At 62.1% G+C, this 21,896-nt stretch overlaps 1 protein-coding gene across 4 annotated transcripts in view; it reads right to left on the bottom strand.

Moving 5' to 3' along the window:
- Positions 1-1,018: 1,018 nt before the first annotated feature.
- The window catches only part of PRR5 (proline rich 5), a 43,924-nt gene continuing 23,046 nt past the window's right edge, over positions 1,019-21,896 (bottom strand). For 3 of the 4 annotated variants that reach the window (XM_044229359.1, XM_044229361.1, XM_044229358.1), the window contains 7 exons: positions 18,076-18,156; positions 13,265-13,313; positions 12,647-12,704; positions 7,827-7,918; positions 7,267-7,407; positions 3,511-3,646; positions 1,019-1,985 (listed from right to left, as the gene is read on the bottom strand). In XM_044229359.1, the coding sequence (XP_044085294.1) occupies positions 1,510-1,985; positions 3,511-3,646; positions 7,267-7,407; positions 7,827-7,918; positions 12,647-12,704; positions 13,265-13,313; positions 18,076-18,156 (1,033 nt within the window). In that variant the 3' untranslated portion in view covers positions 1,019-1,509. Of the gene's footprint in view, positions 1,986-3,510; positions 3,647-7,266; positions 7,408-7,826; positions 7,919-12,646; positions 12,705-13,264; positions 13,314-18,075; positions 18,157-20,570; positions 21,310-21,896 lie in introns of those variants that run through there. The other variant, XM_044229360.1, reaches the window with a different exon arrangement.

Genomic DNA, 21,896 nt, shown 5'->3' on the forward strand with positions numbered 1-21,896 from the left:
GCAGGATTTGGCAAAGACCTCAGGGGGCCCCACAAAGGCCACTGGAGTCCCCAGGGACCTGAGAATCTCAGATCTCCTGGTCCTTCACACCAGGAGGTGGAGACATCACAGAGGGCTCAACACCCCAGTGAGGGCAGAGCCCAGACAGGTCCCTGTCATTTCTGCCCTTTGCCTGACCCTTTTGCCTTGAGGGGACCCCACTGATAATGGTCCCCCCCAACTCTCCCCCCCAATGTTAGCTGGGTCCAGGCTTATCCGGGTTCCGTGAAGGATCTGGGAGCCAAGGAAGGCCGTTCAGGGATCTCAGCCCCATCAACCAGCCCAGCCAAACGGCCATTCTCCTGGGTTCTCAGACCAGAGACAGGCTTGTGGCCCAATTCCCAGCCCCAGTCCCCGAAGAGGCTGGGGCCAGTCACTCCTACTCTCCCAGCTGAGCCCCACCGGGGGGCTCCCCCGCCCACTGCCGGAGCATTTTCCAAGGGCCGAGCGGCCACGGAGCTTGTGAAGTGAGTACTTCCCCACCTCACACGCAAGACCGAGCTCCCGGTGGCCCTGCAGCCCCAACGCACGTGTGCATCCCAAAATGAGCCCCAGTAGACAGGAGAGGCCCATGCAGGCAGGGGATCCCTCTGGCCGGTCCCCGGGGACCGGGGGCCCCTGTGATTTGGCTTTGGGCGAGGCATCAACCTTCCCTCCCTGACCACCTGACTCACAGAACTCCCCGGCCCCCCTTCCATTAGGCCTGCTCCCCAGGCTGCTCTACTGCTGGCCACGCTGATCGCTGACCCTCTGAGCGTGTCCCTTCCCCACCACGGTCCCAGCTGCTCCCGGCTTCCCAACTCTTCCTTCTGGGGCCTCTGGGCCCCAGTGTCAGGAGAGGACCAGGAAACTGGACCCTAGGATCCCGCCCTCCCTGGGAGTGGGGAGGGGAGGCCCCACCGAGGCGAGGGGACATCGGAGGGTTAGCACCAGGGAAGAAGGACGTCTGGGGCCTGGCGTCAGAGACACGAGCTGGGGATTGGGGCAGACACCTTTATTCCATCCTCTTCCTGCCCGTGGCTGCCCCGAGTGAGGACAGCCTGTGTGAGCGTCTGGGACAGGAGCCCACAGGACATGCTGTGGCCTCAGGTGAGTGGGAAGGGGGAAGGCGGGTCTGCTACCGACCCCCCTTGCTCTGGGAATCGTTCCGGAAGCCTGGCTGGGCCACAGCGCTGTCTCCGTGGGTGCGGACGCTGGCGGGCTGGGGCAGGCTGGGGGTGGTGGCCAGGTCTGCTCCGTGCACACAGGGCGGACCGGTGCGCCTGGTGACCCACATGAGGCCACTGGAGCGGCCAACACGTGCCCCGAAAGGAGCAGGGCCAGGGGCTTGGGAGGTGAAGCTTTCTCCAACGAAGACTCCGGAATGGCACAGTGGCCGGGACCCACAGCCGACTGGCCGGGACCGAGTAAAAAAACTCTTGCACACACGTACCCCCCAGGCACACATGGGTCAACAGAAACGCAAGGCCCTCACACGATGCTCCGCCGACCCCCGGCCCCCTCAAACTCCGATGCGCCCGGGCCCCGGCCCCGGCCAAAGTCAATGAAGATCCCTTCTGAATCTGAGTCCACGGACTCCAAGATCTGGTCCACCAGGTTCTCTGGACTGGAGGAGGGTGGGGAGGGGTGGGCCGCGCCTGGGCCAGGCTCGGGGGGCTGGGCAGGGGGGTACAGTCTGCTGGGGCAGGGCCCCGACTGGGGGCCGACAGAGGATCTCAAGGCCCCAGGGGGAGCCTGGCCAGGTGTGTCGGAGAAGCCCTGGGGCTCCGGGCAGGATGTCATCTCCGAGACGGAGTGTCTGCGGATGCCGGGGCCGCCGGCGGCTGCTCCTTCGGCCTCGTGCTCGGCCACGGGGTTCAGCAGCGGGGTGTTGTAGCTCTTGGAGCGCACCACTGGGTTCTTGGCCAGCACATCCCCTGAGCGGGAGCGGCGCAAAAAGTGCTTCTCTGCAGACAGACAGACAGACAGAAAAGGTGTCAGGCATGGGGTAGGGTGGGTGGGGGCCAGGGTGGGAAGTGGTCACTTGGCAAACCTAGGCACCCGTGTACTCTAGGCCCTTCCTGGGGCCAGAGTCTAGCCAGCACCTACTGTGCGCTTAGCTCTGCAAGAAAGGGCAGCCACGGGGAAAAACCTGAACGGTGCAGATCCTTGGCCCAGCCCCCTGCAAGGAAGGGGAGTCGGCTCTAACACTGTGTTTGTCCCTATGTGACTTCTTCCTTCCTTCCTCCGTCCCAGCCTCAGCCTGGAGGTGGGCAGGGGGGGTGGGTGTGTGGAGGTGCAGGGTTTGGTTCAAATGCGCACATGCCTCAGTTTCCCCCCCTGTTGAAAGTTAAACAACCTGTAGCACTTCCTGGAGTCCCAGTGTGTGGTGGGGAGGGGAACAAAACCACAGGTCAGGTAGTGGTTAAGTGCCAGGATGGGGGTGGGGAGGATAAGAAAGGGTCTTTTCACAAGAATTCGGGGCTGGGGTTTTACTCGGACTGTGGTGGGCACGCTGGGGGTGCAGGAGAGAATGGCCACGGCGGGGGGGGGCCTGGACTGGGTGGGGGGCCAGATCTCAGGCTCCCACTCAGGGCCCTGCAGTTCCAAAGACTTACCACCATGTGGCAGGGCTGAGCACAGTGAGTGGCTCAGCGACCTACCCAGGGGCAGGAGAGAGGTTCTGCCCAGTTCTCCTAACCCTAACCCTAACCCTAACGCTGGGGGTGGGCTTTATGCCAGCAGGCAGGTGGGCGCTCCCCAGCGGCCCCTGTGCCTCTGGCCCCCAGTCCAGGTTGTTCTTTGTGCGCCTCTCCCCAGACCTGGCTCCTCCTCCCTCGGCTCACCCGTCATTTCCAGTCTGGCCTTTTCTAGCACGGCCCTTGCATCACCTGTGTATGCGTCCCCCTGGAGACTGGTCAGGGGACGGTGTACCCATGTGGGTGGGGCCTGGCCTCTGCATCTCCCCCATGGCCAAGAACAGGGGCAGGCACAGAGTAGGTGCTCAGTGCACACAGGGGAACGAACCAACGGACTGTCTGTTAAAGGAGCAACGTGGCAGGCCTCCAGACAGGCCAGACAGCCCCAGGACGCCCATCTCCCCTCTCCCCTCTCCTACAATTCCCCCGAACAAGCTCGGTTTCTTGGGCTCCAGGCCTTTGCACATGCTGTGTCCTCTGCTGGCCAACTCTTGCCTTTCAGGATTGAACACAGATGGGCCCTCACTGGGAACATGGAGCTCCGTGGGGCTCTCAGGGGAGCCATCTCATTACCATGTATAGTGTCAGCCCGACAAGTCCCCTTCAGTTCTTGTAGGAGGGACCCGGGCCCTGTGTGTCCAGGCCTGGCACATAGCTGCTGCATGACCGGAAAGCAAATCCCCAGTGGGACCTGGCTGTGGCCATCTCCTCACTGGGAGGCCTGGACCCTGGGCAGAGGTGGATAGGGCCAGAGGTTACCCCGCTCCCCACCCCAGGCCCAGGCAAACCCTACCCAGGATGCAGGAATGCGTGAACGGGCCCTCGCTGGAGTAGAGGCCGTAGGTGCCCAGGTAGGGCGACACCACCTTCTGGATCAGTGTCTCTAGGCGCAAGTAGTCCTTGGTCACGCCCCGGGACTCATGCACTCCCTGTGAGAGAGGGAGGGAGACGGGTGGTCACGAGACAGACAGCATGCTCCCTGCCGCCCTGGCCCAGCCAGGAAAAGCTTGCCCCCCAGGGCCAGCCAGGCTCTAGTCCAGCCCCCAGGTGGCCCTGCCCCTCCCCTGCTCTACACTGATGCCCTTGCCAGGCCCTGCCCACCTCCTCCTCCTTGACCCGCCTTGTCCAGAGCCCTGAAGGGATCTCTATCTCCTCTGGTTCCATCAGAGCCAAAGCTGGAAGAAGGCAGCCGCCTGCAGGACAGACTTGGTCTCGCTGACGGGGAGGGCAAGCTCTGGGCCCCCAGCACCCCAGCAGACGGCTGGCACACAGTAGGCCCTTAGTAAGCACTCACTGAACAAAGGACGGCTGAAGGAACGGGGAAGACAGCCCGGCTCGGGGGGCTGCCAGAGAGGCTCATAGCACAAGATGCCTTTAGAATCTTAAAATAGGGGGCGCCTGGGTGGCTCAGTGGGTTGGGCCGCTGCCTTCGGCTCGGGTCATGATCTCAGAGTCCTGGGATCGAGTCCCGCGTCGGGCTCTCTGCTCGGCAGGGAGCCTGCTTCCCTCTCTCTCTCTGCCTGCCTCTCTGCCTACTTGTGATTTCTCTCTGTCAAATAAATAAATAAAATCTTTAAAAAAAAAAAAAAAAAAAAAGAATCTTAAAATAGCAGCTAGGGACAGCCTGAGCCCCCCTGCCCCAATACCACCCATGAGAAACCCACTTCAGCCGGGAAGACACACACAGACTATAAGCAAAGAGTTGAGGGCCGTGCAGGCGGCTCAGGCAGTCAAGGGGCCGACTCCTGGCTTTCACTCAGGTCATGATCTCAGGGTTGTTGGATCAATCCCTGTCTGGGGCTCTGTGCTGGGCATAGAGCCTGCTTAGGATTCTCTCATTCTGTCCCTTCCTCCAATGAATGAATGAATGAATGAATGATAGATAAATAAAAGCAAAGGGTTGAGAAAGCCAGGCCATGCAGACGTCGGGAGCAGCTAGGTTAATTCCAGACAGAGTGGACGTCAGACTGAGAAAAGTCATCAGGGGTCAAGCAGGTCACTATGCAACTGTACAGAGGGCAGTTCTCGGGGAGGATGGAATGACCCCTAGCGTGCCTGCACCTGACAACAGAGCTGCAGACCGCATGGGGCAGAGCTGCTAGAACCGAGGAACAGACTGTTCATCTGCCTGCGCAGACAAACCAGCAGGCAGAAGCTCAGGAAGGACACGGCACTCAACACTCCAATCGCTGTCAGACCGCGGCCCCCCGCCCCTCCCTGGATGCAGAAACACACGTCCCATAGCTCCTGCGGTTCACCTGTCAAGTCAGACCACATTCTGGGCTATAAGATGCGCCTTCGCAAATTTAAAAGGATGTAAGTACAGCGCCAGCTCTCAGAGCACAGCAGCATGAAGCCAGGGAGTCGGGAGCGGGGAGAGAGCCGGGAGAGCCCCAGGTATGCGGAGATCAAACAACTCACTCACTTCTAAGTAAGCCACGGATCCGACAGGAGATCTTTTTTTTTTTTTTTTTTTAAGATTTTATTTATTTGCCAGAAAGAGCACAAGCAGGGGAGCAGCAAGGAGAGGGAGAAGCAGGCTCCCCGCTGAGCAAGGAGCCCGATGCGGAACTCGATCCCAGGCTCCTGCAATAATGACCTGAGCCAAAGCCAGATGCTTCACTGACTGAGCTACTCAGGCATCCCCCAAAGAGGAAATCTTAGCAAGTATCTTAAAATGTTTTGAATGAAATGAAAATGAAAACAGATCCGCACTGATGGGACGCACTGGAAGCTATGTTTGGAGGGAAACTGTAGCATCAAACGGATACATTAGTAAAGGGAAATAAGTGTCTACCCCAAACCAGAAAAAGAAGAGCGAACAAAGTCCAAAGAGAGCACAAGAGAAATAATCAGAGAGAACTCACTGAGACTGAAGCAGGAAATCCTCAGGGAAAATCAAGGCAACCAAAAGCCGTTCCTCAAAAAGACTGGGAACATCCCTAGGCCCCCTGCCGGGCTGACTACTAGAGAGCACACGAACTCCCACCGTCAGAACGAAGAGGAGCCATCACTACAGACCCCAAGCCCCTGGGAACTGCCTCCGCCCCCACGGATAGCAGCACGGACCAGCACGATGCTTCTCTCAGCCGGGCATTCCGTGAACTTCGAGTTGTTTCACTCGCCAGCCTCGTACAGGACATCTGTCTCTGCTCCCCACTGCACACTGAGAATGGCGGCCCCGGGGCTGCATGACCTGTGAGTACTCAGAGGCTGAGCTGCTCCCCTGGCTTCCCCAGGAGAACGGTCACTCTACTGGGGAAGCACAGGGCACACGGTAGGCCCTCGACACATGCTAACCAGCAGCTGTGACTTCAGATCCATCTGGGACTCGAAAACAGTGGGGACAAGCTCAGTCAAAGTGCCAGCCAGGTCGGGAGTGGGGCAACAGCGAAGGGGCAGGAGGGCAAGTCCTAGGGGTGACGGGACCAAGCGGAGGAAGCTGCATGAGGCAGAGAGGCCACCAGGGGGCAGCACCGCCCCAGTCTAGCCCCCAGCGTTGGGTGGGACCTCCTTGGCTCCAAATCCCTGTCCAGCCACCGCAGGCTCCCAGAAGCACCACAAAAGGCTTTACATCTGATTTCTCCCCACTGTCCTTGAACCTGTCCTCCAGGCAGGAAGTCACATAGGCGAGGAAAGAGACTGAGAGGCACAAAGTCCTTAGAGGGCCCCGGCTTCAACCCAGCCAGGTTCCCCTAAAATCCTTCCAAATCCCAACAGCAGGACATGTGGTTGCCAGAACGACCACCAGCTCCTGCCCTGTGCAGTCCCTCGACCCTCAGACCTCCACATTCATCAGCACCTTCCTTGCTCTGGAATCTTCACTGGCTGCCCTGGACCCTAGGACCAACCTCGCAGACTAATTTAGGTTACCCATGTGCACGAGGGGATGAAGAACAAGGAACAGGACTTGGGAGCGTCAGATGTGGGTGAGGACACGCCTTGTTAGCTCTGGGCAAACGAGGACTCTATTTCCCACCTGTAAAATGGGGTGGATGACAGTGCCTACCTCTGTCCTTTTACAGTGGGACAAGCGGCAAACTATAGGGTCCTATGCTTGGGATGCAGGAGTTTGCAAAAGTCCCTGTTTGTGGTCCATCAGACCCTCTGCTGTTTTGGGCAGGCCACTGATCCCTAGCTGCTGGGAGCAAGGCTGCCAACAGCGTGTGGCCGGCCCCTTCCTAAAGCTGCTCTGGCGAGTGAAAGACACCCGCACCAGGAACGTCTGGAACCGTTGTGGGGAGGCGGCCAACAGCCCCAACAGCTGGCTGGTACAGGGTGTGAACGCATAGTCCCTGCCCACTGGGGACACCTCTGGGCCCGTCCACATTCCTGGGCTCCCCATGGGATGAGGCTGACGTCTGCCTTCTGTTGAACTCCCATCTCCCCCCAACACCTTCTGGGCTCTTCCTGCTTCCCTATCTCCTTACAGGTTTCTCCTAACAGTCTCTCCCCATTGACGAGTCCTGTGGACCCAGACCCTTGCCTCAGGCTCTGCGTCTGGAAGGCCCGGCCTCACGCCCAGTGGCCTCCTTGCGGCGCCACGCACCTGCAGCACCAGCAGCATCTGCACGATGGCGGGGGGCACACGGGCATGGGTGCGGGCCAGGGCATCCTCCAGCTTCACGCTCAGGGTGATGGCGTTCCGGAAGTGCAGCAGGGCGAGCTGGCGCACGGACGGCTCCTTGCCCTGCGGACACAGAAGACCGCGCCCCACCCCGCTGCCATCGTCAGAAACTGCTGCTTCCCTGTCTGCCGATCCGGGGCCAGATCCCAGGGCTACGGCCCTACATGTCCTTGGGCCCCCTTCTACCCCACCCTCCTCCCTGGATGGCCCTGTCCTGAAGAGAGGCCCCAGCCAGCTTCCCCAGGCAAGGAAAGGGTCACTGTCACATACCAAGCCCCTACTGTGTGCGGGGAAGGGCCTACTATGTGCTGCCCAGGACTTGATAGGGCCTGTGGGTAGGGGGGACTGTCCTCCGTTCCAAATTGTAGGTGGGAAAGCAGGTGAGGGGTCCAGGGATGTGGCCATCCCCGGGCTGGGGACAGTGTGCTGAGATGGGTGGTCGCCGGGGCCCCGGGCATCCCATGGCCGCAGGGGCCGTTCACCTGCACTGGGTAGAAGATGGCCTGCAGTGTGGGCAGCACGTCACTGAAGAAGAAGTCCCACGTCTCTGCCAGCGAGTCCAGCAGTTTCTGTCCTGTGGGCACAGGGAGCGGTCACTGCTCAGCCCTCCCAGGCTGGAGTCCTCTCTCCCATCCGCACGGGAGCCGAGGGCCCGGCTCTGGGCCCCGGAGGTGCCTTCCCCGCCCCCCATGTTGACCGCACACAGCCCTTAGCAACTCTGTGGCTGGGGGTCCACGATGCAGTCGCCCCGTGCCTCAGTTTCCCCCATTAATAAAACAGGACAGTGAAAGGGACGACCTGCCAGGGCTGTGGGGATGAAATGAGCAGAGACAAGGTCCAGGGCAGAGAAAGAGCTGGTGAGTCCTGGCTGGTTCCCATTCCTTCATCCCACCCCAGCCCCGCACAGGAATACCCCCCCCCCGCCCCGGTGGCAGCTGCCACACATAGCCCTGTCTCCTCCCAATTCCCACTGTGTCCCCCCAGCAGGCGGGCACTCCGTCCACCCATGCAGACATTTGCAGAGCACCTATACTCGGCACTGGGGACCCAGCAGAGCCTCCAAGATCCCCAGACGCATCGCAGGACTCTGAATGGCAACTAGGAGCGCAATCATCTGCCCATTGAAGGGGCAACCTCAGTGGGCAGACCAAGAGACGGAGCCTCTGAGAGGTTCAGGTCCTTGTCCTCCAGGCCCCTGGTCCCCGCCAGCCCGGGCTGCCTGAGCTGGGGTCAGAGGAACCAGGGAGGCCACATCCAAGAACGGTGCATCCCAGGTAGGGAAGGGAACCAGAAAAAGTGGAGAGGAGCCGGCGGGGGGGGCTTCCCGGAGGAGGTGCTATCTAAGCAGATTTAGAAGGCTGGATTTGCTGGGTGATGGACATCCTCAGTGTGGGAACCACACAAGTAGATGTGTGGAAAGCAGGCATTCGGTCAGGCTCTGGGTGTTTCTGCCAGCCCCAGGAAGGAGCCTGCCTTCCTCAGGGTGGGCAGTCTCTGAGGGATGAGGACAGATGAGGTGTCCCCGAGCTGGGACTGGACTGCTGCAGGACATGCAAAGCTCTCAGTGCTCAGCCCTCCTGCCTGGAACAAACAGAAAGCTTGGTCTGCCCGGTCCGGGCTAAGCGCGTCCCAGGACGCGTCGCCCAGGCCCCTGCGGCTCGGTGGGACCTCCAGTGGACGGCTGGAGAAAAACGGGGTGTGCCGGGGTCTCTGGGTGAGAAGGGCGAAGTACCACATGCTGGCTGGCCTCCCAGACCACACTGCTCGTGCGGGACCGCCTCGAGGTTTCTATGGGAACCAGCGAGCCGAACAAAGGCCTTCGCCTCTTCTCCGTACTTTCTTTGGGCTCTGAACCCCACACTTTCACTGCCCGTAGAGGCCCCAACCCTGTGTAGGTGCGGGGGCTCTGGGAGGGAAGCCTGGTGGGGGCGGCCCCAGGAAGCCCGTCCAGCCCCGTGGGCGGCGAGGGTGGCCTCTGTGCATGGCTGATCTGTGGGCACCGGGGCTCTCTGCCCGGCGGCCAGCTCCCAGCCCTCCCCAGGGGCCCACACCTAGCTCCGTGGAACCCAGGATGGGTGGGTGCTGCCGCCCGCAGGCCTCTGTCTATACAAAGGTCCCTTTAGGTCCCCGCCATCCCCGGCGAGAAGAAAGACGGCTCAGTTCTCTGGGCCGGCCGTGGGGTGGCTCTGGGCCCAGGCCAGGCCGGCGTCCGCAGGCCGCTCTCCAGCCCGCGGGGCGGAAATGCTGTGGAAAGCAGATGTTGTAGAACACAGTTCGAGGGCCCGTCAGAGCTGCAGGCGACCAAGAGGCCAGGAAGCACGGGCTCGCCCACGGGCCAAGTTCTCCGCTGGGGCCTGTGGTCTAGGGCTGGCAACAAAGGCGGGGTGGGGGGGGGGCTGTCAGGGGTGACAGCGTCAGGCTGCCCGGAGCTAGAGCCCTGCTCTGCTTCGCCGTGGGACCCTGGGGAGTCTGGCAACCAGGCCTCCAAGCGACGCTCCGTAAGATGGGTGTGAACGTCCTCGCGTGCACAGGGTGGAGGCTGCTGTGCAGCAAATGCTCACTCAGTGGTGGCCATGGCCGTGGCCACCGGTGCACCCGTGCGGGCCGCCCTGTCTGTGCTGAAGTTAGGCAAAACCGGGCTTCTCTGCTGGTGTGTGGGTCCTCTGCCCTCCTCTGTTCCGTCCGAGTGCTGAGGGCCCGGGAGACCGGAGCGTACCAGGCTAATCTTGGCTCAGGTCTTGGCGCCGTGATGACCACAGGGCCATGGAAAAGGCCACAGCAGGGGCTCCGAGGCCGCCGGCCAGCCAGGAGGTCGGCCCAATGGAGTCAGGCCCGCCGGCCAGTGTGTGAAGGCCACTGGGGAGTCAGGCCAGATGGCCAGTAACAGGCTGGGATTCCTGCCGGCCAAGAGAGTGCCGAGCCCAGGGCCTGGAGCCTGCAGGGGGCCCCGGGTTCCTCCCTGGAGTCGTCGGGTGTCTGGCCGCTGAGGAGCCATCCTGGGCGGCAGCCTGACCCCACTCCTGTAAGCCCGGCTGGGAGACCACGGAACCACAGCCTTAGGCGTGGTCCGGGGAGAGAGGCTCCATGGCAAGGCTGTCCCTCCTGGCCTCCCATTTCCAGGAATTGCTGTGCTTGGGAGTTGATGTCCTCGAGGCTGGAGGTGGGTGGGCGAGGCCACCCACGGCCCCCAGCAGAGGCACAGGTGAGGACATGGCTGGCCACAGGGAGTGATCTCAAGGAAGAGCTGCTCTGGGAGCCAAACGGGGCAGAAGGTGGACAGGGCAGGATCCAGAGGCCGCCCGTCGGGAGTGGCGTCAGCGACTGTCCCCTGGTATAGACTGAGGGGGGCAGAACGGCTTCCCGACAGACTACATTCTGAGGCCTGACTCAAGGGTCACTGCTTCCATGGAGCCCTCCCTGACTGCTAAGATGGAGCGAACCCTTCCTTCCCCACGGCTTTCCTTCACCGCCATGCATCACATGGAGCTGTCACCGTCTGGTCCGCGTCTGTGTACCCGACTGGACTGTCAGTCCCTGATGGACAGAGCCGAGTCTCCCCCATCTCTAGGCCCCCAGAAGCTAGCTGTGGTCTGACCCGTACTGAGCACATGGGTGGAGTCCAACCAGCCCCACAGTGCTAAGATGGGGAGACCGAGGCTGAGGTCTGTGGCTGGATGGGAAATGGAGGCCAGAACCCATGGCCCCTAGACTGGGGCTCTGTGCCTGTCCCTGCGGCCTGGTGCGGCTGGATGGGGTGGGCACACCCCAGAGGGTGGCCAGGTGACACGGCCGCTGCAGGCAGGGCCCGACTAAGCTGCACAAAGCTTCTCTTCTCCGAAGCTCCCAGCTCCCCTGGGCTGGAGCCGGTGGGAGGCAGAGGCGCTGCTGGAATGTGCCGAGTAAGGAGGGGGTGTGGGAGGGCACCTCCACCAGGTGCCAGATCCTCAGCGCCTCGACTGCTGACTCAGTTGCTGCCTCCTCCAGGAAGCCAGCCTGGACCCCAGCAGTCTGTGTCTCTCCCTCTGCTGGACTGCGGTCCTGGCGGTCCTTCCCACACTCCCACCTCAGCGCTGCCCCCGACAGAAGCAGGACGTGCAAAGAGAGTGGGGGACACGCAGCTCTGAGCTCACCCAATGCACACTAGGCCACTGGCCTCAGTGTCCTCCTCTGGGAAATGGGATTATACTCCTTCTTTCTAGGATCAGAGTAAGGACTGAAGAAGGAACCAAAGTGGCAGTGGAACCAGGTTGCCGCACAGAGCCGCATGGCCTGGGTGCCTCAGTTTCCCCATATGTGCAGTGGCTGCCGTGGTATCTCCCGAGCAGGGCTGCTGGGAAAGCCAGTGAGTTAGTAGTTGGAAAAAACGCAGGACGGTCTCGTGGAGAGTAGGCAAGTGCCCAGTGCCTGGTGCATAGTAGGTGCTCAGCGAATGTTCGTGGAACTTGAACTCAGCACTGGGTCTGACCAAAACAGGCCTCAGCAAAGGCACTGGGGTCTGAGCTGGGTCCTCTCATAATGTGATCATTCTCTCTGCCAATTCACTCCAACCAGGACACACCACTTTGGCTGCTGCCCCCTGACTGAGGGACAGGGGAGCTGGAGGGTGCTGGGGGGAGGGAGGCGGAGCCCGCCAGGACCCTTCCCTACCTGCTGAGGCCCGGGCCAGGCAGAGGTGCACTGGAGCTCAGGGGCCTCCAGAAGGGCCAAGGGCATGTGCGCTGGGGTCAGACTGGCCTGGGCTTGGATGCACCCCGCTCTCTACTCAGTGCGGCTGCAGACATACTGCCCTCAGCTAGGAAACGGGCACAGGGACCCAAAGGTCTCGTGGCTGGGTATGAGCATGGAAAGAGAAAACTCATCTAGAAGGTCCAGCCCCAAGCTGAGGCCCCAACCTCTGACGGGACAGTGGCTCCCAGCCCGGTGACAGTCCCTGCCTCCCACCTCCTCCTTCGGGAACATCAGGGCAACCTCGGCCCTATGCTAGCTGCCTGGTCCTCTAAGATCCTGTCAGGGGTTCTCCCAGGCTGCGGGAACGGGGTTCGCTAGCACCAGAGGCCCCGGGGGCAGGCTTTTCCCTGATTTCTCAGCCCTCTCGGGCTCCAGCAAATTGTGGGGCCGTGGCAGGAAGGGCAGATTCTCTCCCCGGTAAGGTCCGCTCCTGGAGTCACTGTGGCCTTGCTGCCCCTGCCGCCCTCCTACCCGGAGCCCCGGGGGCACAGGCAAGGCACGCAGGGCCACGTGTCCCAGCAGATATGGTGGCAAGTCCCTGCACTCAGTCCCCGCTGTGGACCACCACACTCACCCTCATAGAAGCGGATCTTGTCCCGCAGGATCACCATGCCTTTCGTCAGCAGCTGGTTCTGGAAAGCACACACAGGCAAGCTGTTACTGCCCCGGGGGATGGCCTTGGGCAGGCGGAGGCCCCCAGAAGGCCTCCCCCTGCCCCTTCGCCCCATCAGCCGGCAGCTGAGGCCCAGGGGGGCGGGACTCACCCATTGCCCCCAACCTCCCCCACCCCAAGCAGAGCTTGAACCTCGGCTCGTGCTGGGGCCTCGGCCACAGGGGCCTCAGGATGCCGACGCCAGGCCAACAGCGTCACTGTGTGCTCGGGGCGCAGGGGCCCTGCAGTGATGGGGACGTCTGGAAGCCTACCCTGTGTTCCGGGAGGTGAATAGCCCGGAAGAGAACCAGCCCCACGTCCTGCCGCGTGCCAGGGCACGCCCGGCGCACAGACTTCACCCGCACCGCTGTCATGAACCTGCCCGACGGCCCACACCGGCTGGGCAGGGAAACTGAGGCACAGTGGTGCGGCGGCCCTTGGAACCTAGCACACTGTGGACCACAGAGAGGCGGCGGCCCCGGTCCTTTCCGGCCTGCTCGGAAAGCTACGCCGGCCCGCTCGAGAGCGCAGACCACCCACCTGCAGGTACTCGGTGAAGAACGACCCCAGCTCTGTCTTCAGGAGTTGCCTGTGGGCGGGAGGGGACAGGACAGTGAGGGACGGCAGGGCTCAGACCAGGCGGTGCTGATGGGGGGGGGGGTTTCTGGGGGCAGCAGGAGGCCGACCTGCTCAGCCCAGGGGGAAGTGTGGGCATGCCCCCCCCCACCCCGTCCCAGTGCAGGGGGCAGGCGGGGAAGGATGGCTGGGTGGGCCTCAGGCCTCCGTGGTGTTCACTGGGGCTCTGCGGGCTCCTGCCAACGTTGCACACGAGAGGAAGCGGAAGGTTCCCCAGAGCAAGTGAGGGCCACTGGCATCTGTCACATTCTCGGGGGCGGGGAGCAGCACTGGGCCTCTGACCCTCAGCTCCATCCCCACCGCCCAGCCCAAGCCACCAGCACAGCTACCCGCCTTCCGCCCTCTCTCCCCGGGGCAGCTCTCCTGTATTGTCCTCACCAACCCAGCAGCAGGTGCCAGTATGGTTCCCTTCTAAAAGCGAGACAAGGGAGGCTCAGAGAGGTCCAGTGTCTTGTCCAAGGCCACACAGGACACACCAAGTTAGGGTCTGAACCTCCTCCTTTGCACTCAGGTTGACGGCTCTCCACACTGCACACCTCTGGGGGCTGGGAATGGCGGGCGTCCCAGTCCAGACCAAGCACGGCCTGAAACACTCGGGCGCTGTCAACACTTGACCTCCCCTCTCGTCTCTGTCAGCCCTGGAGCTATGTGTGTGCACGCACACGCGTGTGTAAGCATGAACGTACACTTGAGGGGGCACCAAACTCACCACCCCTCATCCCCACTAAGAGGGTGCGCTGGTCCTCAAAGGCCTTTTCGGGTGACTATACTCCACCCTCCTGGCGGAGCTGAAAGCAGACCACCCCCCAAGGACTGGCTGTCCCCAGTGGGGGTGGTGGGGGTACGGGCCTGGGGGATAAATGAAGCAGAGACAGAGGGCAGGTGGCTTGTGTCAGTGACTAGCAGTCAGCAGCCGAGCAGCCGGCATCCCTGGAACTTGGGGCTTCGGGCAGGAAATAGAAGGTGCAGAGATGATGGCGTGGGGGCATGAAGAGAGACACAGCTGGACCGGGCCGGTCACAGCCCAAAGCTCATGACAGCTTGACGATGGTCTTGGTGTCCCTGGATGGGGCAGATGGGGACCCTGAGGCAGAGCAACTGCGGCTGTCTGGGAGCAGCCCTAGGACCCTGTCCCGCGCCCCTGGCACCCTGTCCTACACCCCCGGCTGGCAGCTCCTCTTAGCACAGGATCAACCCCATGTCACAGCCCGACGCCATCCCTGTGTCACTGTGACGTTAACAGTGGCCACATTCACCAGGCTGAACTCCACCTCGGACAGCAAGGGGGTGTGAAGCCAGTGGCCCCTGCCATGGTCCCTCCACCTTGTCCCAGTCGTCTGGGCTTCCAAGGACCGGACGTGACCTCAGCTCACATGACCTCAGCTGTGTGACCCCCCATGGGCAGGCTCAATGTCTATCTCAGGTCACCACGTGTGTGACCCAAGGGGCCACTCATGGCCAGAGAGCAAAGGGCAAGGAGGGATCAAGGCTGAACCTGGGTGAGTCCCCTCCGCCCGTCAGGGGCCAGAGAGCCAGCCCCGATGCCGCCAGTCCACCGTGTGACTCTGGGCAAGTCCCCGCCCCACCGGAGCGCCGGCAGCCTCCTCTGGGCCCAGAGACATGCCAGGAGGTGGGGAGGAGGGTCCGGGCTGTCAAGTGAGACCACAGCTTACCCTTGGTGTATACAGCAGGTGCTCAGTAAAGCCCTCCTCACTCTCTCCCTGGCCTGTGATTAGTGACAGTGAGTACGAACCCGAATGAACGAATGAACGAATGTCTCCTTCAGGGCCGAGCAGACCCTCTGCCCCACTGCCGGCTGCCTGCGGCTCCCCACACCTCCCGATATTTCCTCTTAACTCACTACGTGAGCTCCTGAGCAGGGGTGAGGGGCATGGCTGGGCAAGCATCTGTGTGTGCCGCGCCCATTGGCTCTCCTGGCTGCTAGAGGGGAGCCACGCTCATTCTACAGATGTGGACACTGAGACGCTGGGGGGCCTGCGGGTTAGGCGGCTCCCGTATCCGCAGGGGAATGCCCAGGCAGCCTAATCACCCCAGGACACCACCTGGGGAAGGCACTGCCGGGGGAACAGCCCGGGTGTCATCGGAGGGGAGAGGGACAGCCACAGAAAGGGGCCAGGGTGGGGGGCAGAGGCTGAGGCCAGGGCCACCCTGGCCAGATGGGTCTGGTGGCTTCTGGGAGTCACAGGGCCAGTGGATCTGCATGCCAGAGCCCAGAAGGCAACAGAGGGGGCCTCTCAGGACAGAGCAGGTGGCTGAGCTCTTGCCCACGAGCCCCCACGCAATTCTCCTGGCCCGGGGCAGGCCAGCTGTGCCATCGAATGCTGGGGGCATGGTGTGCCTGGAGGGGTGTCCTCTGCGACCCAGAGTGACTTAGTCTGGGGAAACTATTATGCAAAGTGTGCCTGGTTTGGGGCCTTGAAGGCGGTCAAAGGAACGGGTCAAGAGAGAGGCTGGACCACACCCTGATGTCACCAAAATCGAACCTTCATGGTTCGGAGAACACCGCCAGGAACGTGCGAAGACAACCCACGGAGCCAGAGCAGCTGTGCCAGTCAGAGCCTGCTGAAGGTCCAGACCCTGAATATATAAAGAACTCCCGCGACTCAGTAAGAAAGAGACAAGTCATCCCCTTTATAAATGGGCCAAGGAGACACTTGCCCAAAGACGGTCTGCAGATGGCCAACAAGCCCGTGAAAAGATGTTCTCGTCCTCAGTCATCAGGGAAGCGCAAACCTCAGCCACGAAAGGGCTCCTCACTCCTGCAAGTGCCATCAGAATACAAATTCCCGCAAGTCAAGTCGCACGTGCAGGGAAGAAGGTGGGGGCACAGGCCGCGGGCTCCGGGGTGGGAAGCGAAGCTGTGCAGCGCAGCAGGGCAGCCCCTACCCCAGCCTGGGGGTGGCCCCAGGAGAAACGAAGCCACATGTCCGCAGGTCACAGGAAGCCCTGCGCTCACAGCCATGTGCGTGTCACGGCCGAGGGGGCTGCTATCAGCAGGCGAACGGGTACAGGGAACGCGGTTTCCCTAGCATGGAACAGGATTTGGCCGCGGGAAGGAATGAGGCGCAGGCACGGGCTCCGGCGCGGCGAGATTGAAGGCGTGAGGCGACACGGATGCGGCCGACACAGGCCGTGCGCACACCGGGTGATCGCGCGTACGTGAAACGTCTAAAAGAGGCAAATCTACAGACACAGACGCTCAACTGGCCTTTGTCAGGGGCTGGGCAGTGACTGTTAATGGGGACAGGCTTTTATGGGGGGGGGGAGTGGGTGAGAATGTTCCAGAATCAAACAGCGGTGAGGACTCACAACTCTGAATCTGTTAGGAACCACCGAACTGTCCATCGGAAGAGTGAATTACGCGTCGCTGTGCACACCTATGTGTGTACATGAAAACGGAGGGAAAAAAGGGTGATGGCCGGATGTCAGGGTCCTCTGCCTGTTCACCTCCTTGGCCTTAGCCTCGCCGGGGCCCACCGAGGAACACCCCCACCTGCCCCCATCTCACCACATGGCCCCGAGAACCGAGGGGAACGTCTGGGTGACAGCGCCATCAACGGCGCCTGTCACCAGGCTCTCTCGTGGGATGGAGGCCAACGACCAGTCACGGGGACCACGCATAATTCCTGTCACTTGCTTTAATGTAACCTTGGGATGGAGAAAGCTGGGTGGGAGCTGGGCAGGGGGACGTCCCAAGGGACCCACAGGCCCTGGGGTCAGGGACCCGAGCCCCAGCTCCACTGACCAGCCCTGTGGGCACATGCAACAAGTGACCTTGGCCTCAGTTCCCTCCCCGGTAAAATGGGCAGTCGAGGAGCCTGAGGAAAGCAGGACCCCCGAGACGGGCTGCATGTAAGGGGGCCTGGGAGAGGCAACACCACCCCTTACCCTCCCTGCTCCTCAGTTTACCTGTCTGTAAGGCCCTTTTCGGCCCTGCCACACCGGGCGGGGGTGCCCTGTATGAATACGATCCCGGTCCCCATTATCCTTTATTCCCATCTTGAGCAGATGAGGAGCTGGGCCGCCTCCTCTCCCCAGCTGACACAGGGACTGGGTAGCAGAGCCCGGAGGGAGAAGTGAATAATAGCACAGAGAGAGGAAATGCCTCCTTGAGGCAGCTGTACGACCCTGGGCAGACATCCTGATCTCTCTCATCTACAGCCTCCTTCACTGCAAAGCAGGACTACCGGGGTTGGCCTTGCTAATTCCCTTTGAGTGACAGACGGTACCCGGCTCACAGCAGCAGCTTGGAGGGGCTGGTCCATCCTAGACTCCCTCACCAGTGCTCACTGCTTGGCCGTCCACAGGAAATGAGGGGCATTCAGCCGGGCTGTTAACTGCCTTTCCGGGAACGACACTCCCGTCATTAGGCAGGTGGGTCCTTCCTCTTTAACAGAATAATATCCTTCATGATGTTCAACACCAGCGGGGAATGTGGGCGTGATCTCGAGCCCCTGTCCAAGTCCTACCCTGCTTCCCCTGAAGAGAAGTCCTCGGGACCGGGGGTGAAGGTCCACCAGGCCCAAGAGCCACACGACCAGGACCTGGGTCAAGTTGCACACGGTGGCCCCGGGGTCGCTGCCCACCGCGGCCGCAAGTGCAGTATTTCAGGCGTGGCTGGGGAGGCAGGGCCTGGCTACAGCCTCCCGCCCCACTCACAGGCCCAGGACAGGACGGGACAGGCAGCCACTCACCGGACGCCTTCGTTGAGGCTGAAGAGCTCCTGGTCAGGCAGCCCCTTGCGCTGGAAGACGGCGATGACCCCGTTGTGGATGCTGCGGGCGGCAGAAAGACGAGAGTCACGGAGGCCCCGCCACCCCTCCCCACCGGCCCTCCCCTGCCCTACTTGGCTCGAGGGACAGAAGCGGGTCTGGTCAGAAGCAGGTGCCCATCTTTTCTCTTGCAAGGCAAGCCCAGGAGAGCAGGGGTCGGCTGTCTTCACGGGACCCTGTCCATACCAGAACCTCAGTCCCCACCTCGACCCCAAGATCCACATCCCTAGCTCCAGCCTCCCCAGAGCCCCAGGCCTGAGTCACCTCCAAGTCACCTCTCCAGGATGTCTTCTGTGGCCTGCACACACTCTGCTCCCCTTCCTATGTTCTGGAATCTTCTATTCCCAAGGGTACCCTTTGATCACCTGTCCCACCCTGCAACGTATCCGACCCCGACACTCACCATGGGCTTCCAGGTGCCCCTGAGCCGGCCCTTCCTGACTCCTGGTGTCCCTGAGCACTGAACGCTCATGCTCTGTGTCCCACTGGGAAGTGGCCTCCAGCCACAGGGCCTTTGCACACACCAATTCTGCTGGCTGGTCCTCACCCACTTCCATTATCTATTCTCTTTAGATCACACACTGTTGCCAGCTTTTCCGGACAGCCACTGTATAACCATGTGATCTGATTAACTTGTTTCCATCACTGTCTGTAGACCCCAAGAGCACAGAGCCTCGCTGTTGGAGAAAGTTGTAAGCATTTGGGGAAAATTCATTCTTGACTCTCCCTCACCCTCTGAAACCAACTGACCCTGAGGTCAGATCCATTTCTACCTCCTGGAACTCCGCTGCAGCCCTCCCCTCCCCTCTAGCTAGGGCCCCTCCTTGCATGCCTGGACCTGATCCTACCAGCCTGCCTCCCTGCTGCCCCCAGTCACTTCTCTGACCAGGGTCTTGTGAGGAACCCGACGCCTGCAGATACAGCCCGAGGCCTGGACATGGCATTCGAGGCTTGTCAGGAACGGCCTCTCCCTGCATTCCGGGGCATCTTACACTCCAGACTGCGAGAGTGCTGGATCAGCCAGAGGCCACTATACCTCCCGGTTTCTGCACCCACTGCCCCTTCCGTCTGGAAGGCCCTTCTCCTCCCTGTCTACAAGGTAAGCAGCTGTTCATACTGAAGATTCAGCTCAGAAGCCACTTCCCCCAAGAAGCCCTCCTGACCCCTTCCTTTCCCCAGGGAGCCTCCTATCCTGGCACTTTGCTGATTCACTTTCCTATCAGCACCCCGCCCTCCCTTGGCCACACACTTCCGAGGGCAAGAACCAGGTCTGGGTGGCTCCTATGCCCTCCACCCAGGCCCTAGGCACCGCTCCGAAGCTCAAGACCCACTGCCGTGACTCTCAGCGTGGAGGGAACAGCCGGGCGCGTGCTGCCATTTCCATCGCAGACCAGGCAGCAGCCACAGGCTCCCAATGCCCTTGGCTATTGGCATTAGCTCCACCCTTCCCCGGAACGCAGACTGGCCCCCCACTTCACAGACGGGGAGACAGAGGATCACAGAGGCCATGTCTCCTGCGGGAGGGCACAGAGCTCCTCATCCAGCAGCTGCCCCCTGTCCCCAGGCAGCCGGGTCTGAGGCCGGCTGGGGCAGGACCCTGCACACCCCCACCCCCTCCCAGGGGCATGTGCGCGCCGGTCCTCCAGCAGCTGTCACCCTGGAATCCGAGCAGCTGCAGGCCGACTCCCAGCCCTGTGGGGACTGCTGGGGGGCAGGAGGCACAGGACAGTCCTGGTCACCGCCCTGGGGCCTGGGGGCCGAGCCGCTCCCGAGGTGCAGCGGGGACCAGGTACAGAGGCCCTGAGGTGGGAGGGGCAGGACGAGCCCTGGGCGGCCCCTCCCGCTCTTCACACACACCTGCTCCTAGCAGCCCCGCCCCCGCCTTCCTCCTCTACCAGGCAGACTGCCCGGGGGACCCCAGCCCAGAGGTGACCCTGCACTCTGTGGCTTTGGATGGTGAGGCCGGCTCTCTGACCCTCAGAGAGTCACCTGTGTCAGCCCCTCCTGCCTCGGGCCTTTGTCCTTGCTGTCCCTTCCCCTGTAGGCTTGCCCTCCACCCGCTCCCCTGGCCCCTCCAGGTTGGGCCCTCCGCCCTCACAGCTGTGTTGCAGAAAAAAATTGACCTCAGTGGTCTTTTAGGGGAGGGGTGGTCTATCTGCTTCACTGTTTTGCCCCCGTCCTTGACCCCCAGGCTCATCGCATCAGCTGATCACCTCCCTTTGATTCCTGCCAACACCCAAGTCTCAGCAGCCTCCGGCCCAGCCCAGGGGCCACCCTGAGATCCGCCGTCCCCTCCCCGCCCACCGTGAACACTGGCCACCTGTGCCTCGGCTTCCCCTCGCACACCATGGATTCTGAACTCCAGCGCCCAAAGGAGACGGCGCCCGGCAGTGGGGTGCCCCGCGGGTGACACTTACTGGGGCGTCTTTAGCTTGTCTCCGAGGAAGGGTGTGTCCCAGCAGCTCCCACCACAGCTCAACCATCCGCTCTGGTTTTCTCAGTCTCTCCCTTCTAACCACCACACAGGGGGCCCGTCACCCCCGAGGCTACGGAAGGAAATGACGAGGGTCTGGGGAGCCAAGAACTGCCCAGAGTCCCAAGAGCACGACACCTGCCAGAGCCCGCGAACCTGGCCCGTGGTCCTCCGGCCCCGGTCGCTGGCTCGGAAACTGCCTTCCCTCGCTGCCCGGCTGGACGGGCTCTGCTCCCTCTGTTCCTCCCCGGCCGGGGGCTGGGGTTCCCCTTCTGTCCCAAGTCCAAGTTGGGCCACCAAAAAAAAAAAAAAAAAAAAAACAAACCACAAAAAAACCTTGCTGTGAGCCACTCAGGGAGAGGAAGGGTGGGGAGCAGGAGGCCCGCACGTGACTTCTCTTTCTCCCCAGCCACCCCGGTCTGTGGCCTCCCGACCAGAGGTGGGCAGGCCCGGAGTGGGCACTGGCAGATGGTCCCGAGGAAACCACAGGCGGCCTCCAAGGGCACTTCCGGGTGAGACCCGTGGCCTCTCCCCACTGGGCCGTCCTTCGCAGAGCCCGTCCCCCTCTCCTGTGCGGGAGGACAGTAGGGCAGGGCCAAGTCCCAGTCTCTTCACTGGGCCCCAAGTGGGTCTGGAGCAAAGAGGAGAAGGTACCAGAGCCCTGGTGAGGCTCCAGAGCGTCCCTGGAGTCTGTGGCCCAGGAGGGGGGTGGGGCATAGCCAAACTGGGAGAGGGAGGGCTCACCATAGGGCTCCCGGGGGTGCCTGCCTGTGGTCACCCTGGTTTGGGCCAGAGCCCGTGTGGGGTGGTGGGCTGAAGGAGACCCCACGGGTGGGCCTCTGGCCCAGCATCACTTTTCTCAGGGTTGCCCACCCACCCTTACAGAAAGCCCCAGCAGAGGCTGAAGGGGTCGGGCCCACCACACGCCCGGCCTCTGGTCAGGTCGGCTGATACACCTCTGGGGACCCTGGAGAGGGTAAGGCCCCTGGGAGGAAGCAGAGTCCTGCCTTCTCTGGTGCCTTCCTCAATGTGGACACGGGCTCCAGAGGCCTGAGGACACACAGAGGGGGGAGGGCCTCTGCCAGGTGACGCCAGAAGGCCGACCTGGACGCTGAGCAGGGCGGCCACCTCCTCGGGTCCCTCCCCCTGGTGTCCAGGCCTGGTGTGTCCCACTGGCTTCCCAGCCAGCAGTCCCTGCAAAGGGACAGCCATGTGAACGAGGAAGGGCAGGGGAGCTGGGCGCCACCAGGTTCCAGGGGCCACCCAGGCT

This window comes from Neovison vison, chromosome 12 (assembly GCF_020171115.1).
Source record: "Neovison vison isolate M4711 chromosome 12, ASM_NN_V1, whole genome shotgun sequence".
In the NCBI taxonomy this organism is placed as follows: Eukaryota; Metazoa; Chordata; class Mammalia; order Carnivora; family Mustelidae; genus Neogale; species Neogale vison.